Consider the following 10,314-nt stretch of genomic DNA (forward strand, 5'->3'; position numbering starts at 1 on the left):
GACCGTATAGATGGGATCACCATCCAGGCACGTCAGTTTCAGGAGGCTGGACATTTTGATGCAGATAACATCAAGAAGAAGCAAGAGGCTTTGGTCGGACGCTATGAGGCTTTAAAAGAACCCATGGTTGCTCGCAAACAGAAACTGTCTGACTCCCTGCGACTGCAGCAGCTATTCAGGGATATTGAAGATGAGGAGACCTGGATCAGAGAGAAGGAACCTATCGCTGCCTCCACAAACAGAGGTAACCATTCTTACCACTATAAATGTTGCTCTTTTGCAGACATAGACAGGCTTGTGGAAATTAAGTCTAACACTTTTTTTAATGATCTTGTTTCCAGGCAAGGACCTGATTGGTGTTCAAAACCTGCTGAAGAAGCACCAGGCTTTGCAAGCTGAAATAGCTGGACATGAACCACGCATCAAAGCTGTCACACAAAAGGGAAACAACATGATCACTGAAGGTATAAAGCAGAGCATTTTGTTTTCAGATGATTCCAGGAACCTTTTTTCTATAAATCTTTTTTCGGTCCATGGAGTCAAGTGTTTTCCCAGGATTTTTCCAGGGCTGTATTTACCATAAGGGCATAATCATTTAAGTGGTCTAGGACCTTATGATATCTAAACACAGCCTTGACTTTGACCATTTGTACCCTTTTTAGTGATATTGAGTGCCGTCTATACCAGGGGTGGGCAACTGTGGCCCTCCAGCTGTTGGTGAACTAAAAGTCACATCATGCCTCTGCCTTTGGGAGTCATGCTTGTAATTGTCAGTTTTGCAATACCTCATGGGACTTTTAGTTCTACAACAGCTGGAGGGCCACAATTGCCCACCCATGGTCTATACTAAAAAAAAAAGACACTTCCATTTTCTTGAGGGGAGAAAAAAACATTTTCCAGGTCAAATATAATGATCTCATAAACTTTAGCAAACCTGTGTTCTGTAGATATTATCAGTACACTACTAATGGGAGGACCTGTATGTATTCACATGATCAGTCGTGTTATCAGCATAGCTCTTCAATTATCCCTTTTAGGCATGCAGAAAGTATCTCCACCGTAAACATGGTTGACACTGCTGGAGGTACCTTGAATTTAACCTCTGTGGACATTTGGGAAAAATCAGTTACTTAATAATCTTAATATGGTTTAGATTTTTGGAATATCCTGTATACAGTGTATTGTCATTAATGCCAAGATAATGGAATTGCTAACTGCATGTTTAAACAGATGCTACATTATTCTAGCATTAGATGACAAAAGTGTGTTTTCAGTTTTTAATTATAGTGTACTTCCAGTTACTTTAGCTGGACCATGAATAATTTGTAAACCCCTTTTAGATCAGTGAGAATGAGTGCTTTATTCCAACCAGTCTAAGTTCCTGTAAATGTCTTAGATGGTCCTTGACCCCATAGAAGCATTCTCATAGCTGACTTCTTCCACAAGGCTGTCCTTCCCATGAACCATGCCATGATTCGCATACAGTAATTTGTACCCGTTGGGTAAAAATCTTTTAGGAAACACTAACTGGGTCTGTAATCCTTAGGACATTTTGCTTCTGATGATGTGAAAGTGAAGCTGAGGGAGCTGAATGATAAATGGGGGTCTCTGAAGAACAAGGCATCACAGCGAAGACAGGATCTAGAAGATTCTCTCCAAGCTCAGCAGTACTTTGCTGATGCCAACGAAGCTGAGTCCTGGATGAGAGAAAAGGAGCCAATTGTTGGAAGCACAGACTATGGCAAAGATGAGGACTCTGCAGAGGTAGGACCGGCCTACAAGCCCTGACACCAAATACTTGGCTGCTAGTAAATGCTGTTAATTATATGCATTTCCTGGTTTCAGGCTCTTCTGAAGAAACATGAAGCTCTTATGTCTGATCTCCGGGCATATGGAAGTAGCATCCAATCTCTAAGGGAGCAGGCCCAAGCTTGCCGGGTAAGTGCAAAGACATCCGATTAAGTTGCTACCTAGTGGTGTAGCGTACTTCACACCACATACTGCCAGTGTTTAGGCAACAAACATTAGCAAGTCTGTGTGTGAAACTGCTAGGCATATATTTTGAGGCAGACCAGCAGGTATTAATGCCCCTGCTGACCTCCTTCTTTTCTTCTTTATAGCAACAAGTTGCACCAACAGATGACGAAACTGGAAAGGAGCTAGTTCTGGCACTGTATGATTACCAGGAGAAGAGCCCAAGGGAAGTGACCATGAAGAAAGGGGACATCCTAACCCTGCTTAATAGCACTAATAAGGTAGGCAGTCAAAAAAACCTGTCCTGGAGAATGGCGTCCAAGCCTTGCCGATGTATACAGAAATCAAAGTGTCTGAAAACAACTTATTCACTCACATGCACAACACTGTTCACTGCATGTTGGATTATCTTCCAAGGTCCACACAGGAAGGTATGTTGGATTATCTTCCAAGGTCCACACAGGAAAGTATTGACAGTGTTGCTGTGTTTCTGCTGTATAAGAAGATATAAAAGTAGATGAACTGAAATTTTTTCAACTATGTGTATCCTCTGCAAGTGCATAATTATTAATAGATTGCATGATGTCTTTAGGACTGGTGGAAAGTGGAAGTGAATGACCGTCAGGGCTTTGTACCTGCTGCGTATGTGAAGAAGCTGGACCCTGCACAGTCGTCTTCTCGTGAAAACCTGCTGGATGAGCAAGGAAGCATTGCGCTGCGTCAGGAACAGATTGATGGACAGTAAGAAACCATTCTGTTGTTCGTCTAAGTCTGCTGTGCCTGGAAAAGAGACAAATGACATCTCATAGGGAAAAGAGTTTGATAGATTACAATTTAGGCTGGCCTTTTCTTACCTTCTGTCCCCAATGAAGTCCACAGGATCAGATTTTACAGCCATAATTCTGCACAGATACATGGGGAAAGAAAACCTTGGGCCAGTTCCATTTTCTTCCATCTCTCCTTTGCCAAATTTTAGAGGTTAGATGTTCTTTTTTCCAGATAAAAGCAGTGTCTTTCTTGCATCAGTGAGCTGTTCTGTACAAGGGATGGTTCATTCACATGTAAACCACTTAAGCGCCCCTGCCTTCCTCCAGTTTAGCATTGTCTGACGTGAGGCAATATTTATTTTAATTTGTGAGCAAGCTGGCTTGCATCCTGAGTACTACTATGTCATTTTTAGCGTTTTAATACCTAGGAGCAGAAAGATGGACTACTCTAAAAAAAATCAATATTTTGCTATGCTGCTTTGTCAAGCAGTCACTAATGATTGTGATCACAAGCTGGAAGTCAGTAGGGGAGATTTACTAAAACAGGAGCACTCAGAATCTGGTGCAGCTGTACATGATAGCCAATCAGCTTCTATCTTCAGATTTGACAATAAACAGAGCATGTTATGAGCCCCAAAAGATGGGAAAGTGGTGTCAGCAGAGGCGCCTGAATGTGAAGGAGCAGCTGAAAAATGGATTCTTCATTGATTCAATATTTATTGCTCACAGAATATTATAAAACACGGTCAATGTGTTTCGTGGCACTTCACTGGCCACTTCCTCAGTATAATACATAAAACAATTTACACAGCTGTGTTCTGTCTCTTGTGTTCATGAGTGTCCATTTCTCAGCTTCTCCTTCACATTTGTGCACCTTTGCTGACACCATTTTCCCATCTCTCGGGGCTCATAAACCTTTTACTGTGAACATACCCGAATCCTGAGACCGCAGGGTGTAGGATCGTCCGGATCACCCCACTGAGCAGCAACCTTACTCTGTGCAGGGACAGTCATATTCCCTGCAGGTATTTACTCCAGTGTCTGACTCCCCATTAGGGAGCTGTGCAGCCTCACAGTTGTGGGTACACCATTGCAATTTACCATCTCATCATCATATATATATATATATATATATATATATCATCCAATTATCTGTCAAACTTCTACACCATAGGGAACTCTCCCATGGCCTCTTGTCGGTTTTTTTTGTTTTCTTCTCCTCCTTATTGTTGAAGGCACCCCAGCTTTGACAAAAAAAACTGGAAGCTGATTGATTTCTATGCAGAGTTGCACCAGATTTTGCACTCTCCAGTCTTCGTAAATCCCCCAGCCCCTTAATTGTGAAATTTGGCAGTTTGATATAGCCTGATCACAAGTAATACCAGTGCATACAAACACTTGCTTAGGGGAACCCAAGTCTAGGAGTCCACAGATGTTAAAAGGAGCCTGTGTGGAGTTTAACTTGGTAATGTCCATGTAAAAGGAAAAGTTCCAGGGTCAGACTCTCCGAGGGACAGGATATAATGGAGAATATCCTGCTGGGAACAGGATACTAAAGTAAGAAAAAAAGGAGAATGACTTGTGCTGATGCTGCAGGAATAAAAAGCTAGGGAAATCTCCCCAGTGGAGTCAGAGAACATTTCTCTGCTATTTAAAGTTTCAAATTTTTTGTTTTTAATGTTGCAACTGGAGAGAGGCTTGAACTACCAATCCACAATGACCTTGTAAAGCAACATGCATGTAAAGTTAATATTATGTTTGTGCAGCATTATAGCTGAACGAGATTAAATTACAGTTGTGAATTTTAATAAAAGGTGCATTTTATTAGAAGCTAGGGCTTTAATGAAAACATTTCATTAGTCATTGTACAAATTTTCCCTCCGTCTCTCATATCAAGCATCCTGATTACTGCATGCCATCATATTCACTCAAAATCGCCATCACACCTGTATTGAAATTGATATTTCCCTTAAGACCTAACTCCTGTTTTCTGCTGTGTGATTTCCCCATATAACTCGTCCAAAATATGCATCCAACAATCACGTCACTGTTCACCAAAATTTAATACGCATCTTGTTTGTTTGATTTTTCTGTCTACACTACTGTGTGGGTCAATTTGAACGTTTCACAGCTTAAGACCACAAACCAAGGATATTGTTCGAAAAACAGTTGTATGACCGATGAGTCCGCTGAATCTGAGCTGTGATACTTTCAGTTTAGGGGGTGTCCACTTGCATATTTCATATCTGCCACCTTTTTCTACTTTGCACAGTGTAATATCCTTTTTTTTTTTTTTTTTTTTTTTTTATGGAATAGGCTGTAAGTTTGCTTTACTGCCCCCCTCCTCCATAGCACACATGAACCTTACCTTCACAATTGGATAAGGAAGCTGTGTGTAAGTTCCATGTCACTAATTAGAGCTTACACAAGGCTGTGCACTCATCCGGCTCCTCTTTTGATAGCACTTGCTCAGTCAGCATTGATGTCACACTGGGGGGGGACTTGCGCCTTCATGCCCAACAGTATAGGGAATTTTCTTCCAAATGGCAAAATGGAGTGACAGAATAGTGAAGCAAAAGTGAGTTTGTGCAACTGGGGGGGGGGGCTATCTCTTTGCCCTATATAAGGGTACAGGTCTTCTTTAAGCTGGGATCCCTTGTGAAGGAAACCTGTACTGAGACATGTCTTTACTGGTCCTTTTTCTGAAAACACCAGCTGAACGGCTTCCATACAGTATCTCCGCATGTTCTGAATAAATGTCTTGGAACAAGTGTGCAACAAATGAAGTATGCTGATTTGCCTTCTATTACTAGGAAAGCGACTGCAAGTATTGAAGCCAGAGGAATTATTATTTATTATACAGTATTTATAAAGCGCCAATGGTTCACTCAGCGCTGTACATTACAAAGGGGGACAGAACATGTGACAGAACAATACCAATACAATGCAAAACATGAGGGGATCGAGGGCCCTGCTCTTTCGAGCTTACAATCTAGGAGGGAGGGGATGGTGGTACAGGAGGAGATAGCTGTGGGGGGTGGAGTGGTAGGAAGAGTGGAGGAGGTCTGCAGGTTAGCAGGGGGTGGGGTAGGCTTCCCTGAAGAAATGGGTTTTCAGGGTGCGCCTAAAGGAGAGGAGAGTAGGTGATAATCTGATGGATTGGGGTAGGGAGTTCCAGAGGATGGGTGACACCCTGGAGAAGTCCTGGAGGCGGGCATGGGAGGAGGAGACCAGGGAGCTAGAGAGAAGGAGGTCTTGTGAGGAGCGGAGTGTGCGTGTTGGGTGGTACTTGGATATTAGGTCAGTGATGTAGTTCGGGGCAGTATGGTGGACGGCTTTGTATGTCAGTGTTAGGATTTTGAATTTGATCCGTTGCGCAATCGGAAGCCAGTGGAGGGATTGGCAGAGGGGGGTGGCGGAGACGGAGCGTTGGAAAGGTGAATGAGTCTGGCAGCTGTATTCAGGATCGACTGAAGCGGGGATGGCCAGCGGCGAGGCAGGCCAGTGAGGAGGGAGTTGCAGTAGTCGAGTCGTGATATGATGAGGGAGTGGATGAGCTGTTTAGGAATAGCATGATTGCTAGGCATCTAGTATTTTCAGAAACAGAGGTCCATATTGGCAGTCAGCATATTTTTCTCAGAACAGATTTTCTTTAAACCATTAGTGGCTTCATTGGCCAATGGGCAATATGGTTTTCATCTCGCCAGGAGATGGGACAGGTCTGACATAACCAACATCATAATGGCGAGTTGACCAGTTTCACTGAAATCTGATATGTGCAGTTAACTATATTTAATTACTAGGGCTATAAATCGCACATTTTAACAAATGTAAATACAGTGAAATGGAAGATTTACTGGTCAATGCCAGACCTTGGGAAGAGCCTCCTCTCTTTTCTGAAGTGGACACCCCCTGAAATTGCTGCACCCCATTCTCCCTAGTCCCTCCTAATACAGCCTGCAGGCTGAGCTGCACCTCCTTGCCTGATGTTAATCACACTAATGTCTGCATGCCTACTTTGCTGTGCTCCCTTCTTGTCTGTGCAGGGCTGTCACATCTAAGGAAGCTGGCAGTGTATCTCTGCGTATGAATCAGGTTGAAGAATTGTGAGTATTCCATTGGCATCAATTTGTCTTTTAGGTGCTTATAGTGAACCTGTCATGTATACCAATGTATATCAACCAACGTTGCTGGTAAACCTAAAGTATCTTGTGGTGCCTGCATGTACGTGCACTTGAGGGTTGTACAGGGCTTCCACTCCTGTCCAAGTAAAGGTTAAAGTGAATCTGTAAACCATGGTAAACCTTTGAAGGTAACAATCCTGCCTAAGAGCAGACACCACAGTATATCTGCTGCTACTTTTATTAGTTAGAAAAGCTTCCACTTAACTTCTTTAATTTAGTTTTGCTCTACTAGTGGCTAACTTCATGGCTACACCCTGTCAATTGCCACCCTTCTGTCCAATTGGGAGTCCCTGTGCTGGCCACTAAGCCAAGTCTGTTTGGGCATTAGAATGGCAGTCACATGACATAGCCATGAGGTCCACAGAAGACAGTCTTGGCTGTGGAAGGTTACTAAAAAAAAAAATTTGGGTGGTGGTTTATGCAATGATCACCTGCTGCTGACTGACCTCCCAGCAATTCAAGGTGTTTAAAAAAGAAAAAAAAATTATTGCTGGTGGAGTTGGAAGCTGAGCTTTAACCACTTGCCCTTCTTAGGATTTACCAACCCCCCCCCCTTCCTGACCAGACCATTTTTGGTGCTGCGCTGCTTTAACTGACAATTGCACGGTCATGCAATGCTGCACCCAAATTAAATTTTTATGTCCCCGTCCCCCCCCACAAATTGCTTTCTTTCGGTGGTATTTGATCGCCTGTGCGGTTTTGTTTTTTTTTGGTTTTTCTTGCGCTATAAATAAAAAAAAAAAAAAACAAATTTGAGAGAAAACAACATTTTTTGACACTTTTTGCTATTTAAACATGTCCAGTAAAAAAAATTTAAAAATAAAGTGACCTCATAAAATTAGACCAAAATGTATTATGCGGTATTTTTTTTGCTAAATAAAAATCCCAATACGTGTAAATTAATTGGTTTACGTGAAAGTTATAGCGTTTACAAATGGCTGTATATATACTGGGATTTTTTTTGTTTAAATTTTACTAGTAATGGCAGCTATCAGCAACTTATAACGGGACTGCATTGGGCATTTAGACCCTTGGTTGGGAACTGACTTGGTGTCACTGACATCCCTAGTGACACCAATAGAGTGATCAGTGCTATTAAAAAAAAAAAAAAAAAAAAAAAAAAGCACTGGCACTGTACTAATGGCACTGGGCAGGAAGGGGTTAACATGAGGGGCGATCAAAGGGTTAACTGTGTGCTCTTTTACATAGTGCTGCATCCATGTGCTTCAGTGTAAGCACACTGCTTTGGATGGCTGTGCTGTGCAGCCTTGTAGCAGTATATCTGCTATAGGGTGGTCAGGAGGCGGTTAAAGGATAAGTTCACCTTTTAGGAGCATGTTACACCCATATTTAGGGTGGAATATGTAACATGCTCCTATGCACCCACCTCCCACAACCAGAGCTCCCCTCTCCCTGCACCTGCTGTCCCAATTTAAAAACCGTGTGGCCATTTTGGGCTCCACTCACAAGGACACGTCGTCATTTCCTGTGAATGAATAGACTACAAGTACCATCAGCCATTGCAGCTGATGGATTGTAGTTCTCCATGAACAGCGAGGGCACTGGTGAGCACTTTCATAGTTCATTGATTCTTCCGGTCACTCAGTAACTGCCTGCTTACGGGCGGTGTTGGCAGAAAGCTTACTGAGAGTCTGCAGGATCCTGGCAGTGCACCCATGATCTGCTGATGATGGGTGCAATGCTTTTCAGGCTGCAATGTAAAAAATTAATAAATGCACTTTTTTTTTGCCTGCAAACAGATGTCCATTTATAATTTTGTATTTTTTTATTAACAGAAGGTGAACTTGGCCTTTAAATGTGTTTCCTGCTCCCCTCCACATAGTGGCTTATTCAGATGTATTTATTATAGAGGGACCTCTTGGAATGCTACAGTAAATTGTAATACGGTGCCCTGCCAGAAATACGTTCTATTTAACCTTTACTAAAGGGGCAAAAAAAGGAGATGGTGCCTCTTCAAACCCATCTGCTATGTTTGACTACTTGGATAGGCTATGCCCTCTTCACCAGTTTGACTTGAGACTTGATAGTATTGAGAGCTTTGTGTCTTTGGTTTCCAGTCCTAGGAGCCAACGTTTGCTGGATACTGTCACACCACTGATGGAGATCTGACCATTGTCCTTCCGCTTTGCAGATATCATAACATTTTGGAGGTTGGGGAGAAGCGCAAAGACATGCTGGAGAAAAGCTGCAAGAAGTTCATGTTGTTCCGTGAGGCCAATGAACTGCAACAATGGATTAATGAGAAGGAGACTGCGCTCACCAATGAGGAAGTTGGGGCAGATCTGGAGCAAGTGGAAGTGTTGCAGAAGAAGTTTGATGATTTCCAGAAGGTTATTACTGCTCTTTCTCTACTATCATTTGAATTAATAACCAGATATCTTGAAAATGATCTGTATATTTGCTGATCATTTTAGGACCTAAATCTGTAGTGCTCTGTCAAAATAAACATCTTATTGTCAAAACTCCATTAAAATTCACAGAATTTTAGAGGGGGTAATAAAAACTATAATGGATCTATGTCTTAATGTTGTTGTCTTTATATAAAAGGGCCTCAGCGCCAGCTGAAACTATTCTTCCCCAGGCTCCAGAAAAGGTGTGAAACTGCCCCCACTAGGTGACATCTGGAGTTCTCCAGTCATCACAGAGTGTGTCCTCTAAGGACATTGGTTTTGGGCATTTTTCATCACTATAAACTGTTTTTTGGTTAAAGTGCCAAAATAAATTAAAAAATTTCCCCTGCAATAATAGCATAATGTGCTAGTTTGCATTACATACTAGCACATTATGAAAGACCTACCTTAGAACGAAGCCCTCCAGCAGCGCGCTGTCACCACTGACAGGGCTTCTATCTTCATCCGGTCTTCCTTCCGAGTTGGCATGCTCTGGCTGCTTGAGTGGTTGAGCCGCGATGACGTCACTCCCGCACTTGCAATGCTTTCCAGGCTCCTGCAACAAAAAATAATAAATGCACTTTTTTTTTTTTTTTTTTTTTTTTTTTTTCCTGCAAAAAAATTTACATTTACTATTTTTTGTATAAAGGTGAACTTATCTGTTTTAAAGTGAACCTGTCATCCATTTTTAATGCCTCAAACTAAAAGGGCTTTCTCACTGGACATCAGTCTTTGGCCTTGCAGTTGCGGAAGCCAAGTCTTTGCTAGCAAATGGAAATATAAAGCAGTGAGGAGGATTTCATGTACAAGGAATCTTCATGCACCTTTTTCTTAAGCCGTATTTTTAACTATTCATAATGTGTGATGGGTTCACATTGAAGTGAAACTCCAGCCACAACTCTGGATAGAATGAGGGACATGGGTCAGCTTTTAGGGTTACGTAATGTATAGTGCTTTTCTAGAGAGCAGATATTTTAG

At 42.1% G+C, this 10,314-nt stretch overlaps 1 protein-coding gene across 4 annotated transcripts in view; it reads left to right on the plus strand.

Moving 5' to 3' along the window:
* The window catches only part of SPTAN1 (spectrin alpha, non-erythrocytic 1), a 119,775-nt gene that overhangs the window by 74,551 nt on the left and 34,910 nt on the right, over positions 1-10,314 (plus strand). For 2 of the 4 annotated variants that reach the window (XM_089669021.1, XM_089669022.1), the window contains exons 17-24: positions 1-244; positions 342-464; positions 1,547-1,764; positions 1,846-1,938; positions 2,121-2,255; positions 2,567-2,715; positions 6,788-6,847; positions 9,078-9,276. In XM_089669021.1, coding sequence (XP_089525147.1) covers positions 1-244; positions 342-464; positions 1,547-1,764; positions 1,846-1,938; positions 2,121-2,255; positions 2,567-2,715; positions 6,788-6,847; positions 9,078-9,276 — 1,221 coding nt within the window. The remainder of the gene's footprint in view (positions 245-341; positions 465-1,546; positions 1,765-1,845; positions 1,939-2,120; positions 2,256-2,566; positions 2,716-6,787; positions 6,848-9,077; positions 9,277-10,314) is intronic. The other 2 variants (XM_089669023.1, XM_089669024.1) reach the window with 1 other exon arrangement.

Source organism: Staurois parvus, unplaced genomic scaffold (genome assembly GCF_062004578.1).
Source record: "Staurois parvus isolate SC_StPar_1 unplaced genomic scaffold, SC_StPar_1.0 ptg000068l, whole genome shotgun sequence".
NCBI classification, from domain to species: domain Eukaryota; kingdom Metazoa; phylum Chordata; class Amphibia; order Anura; family Ranidae; genus Staurois; species Staurois parvus.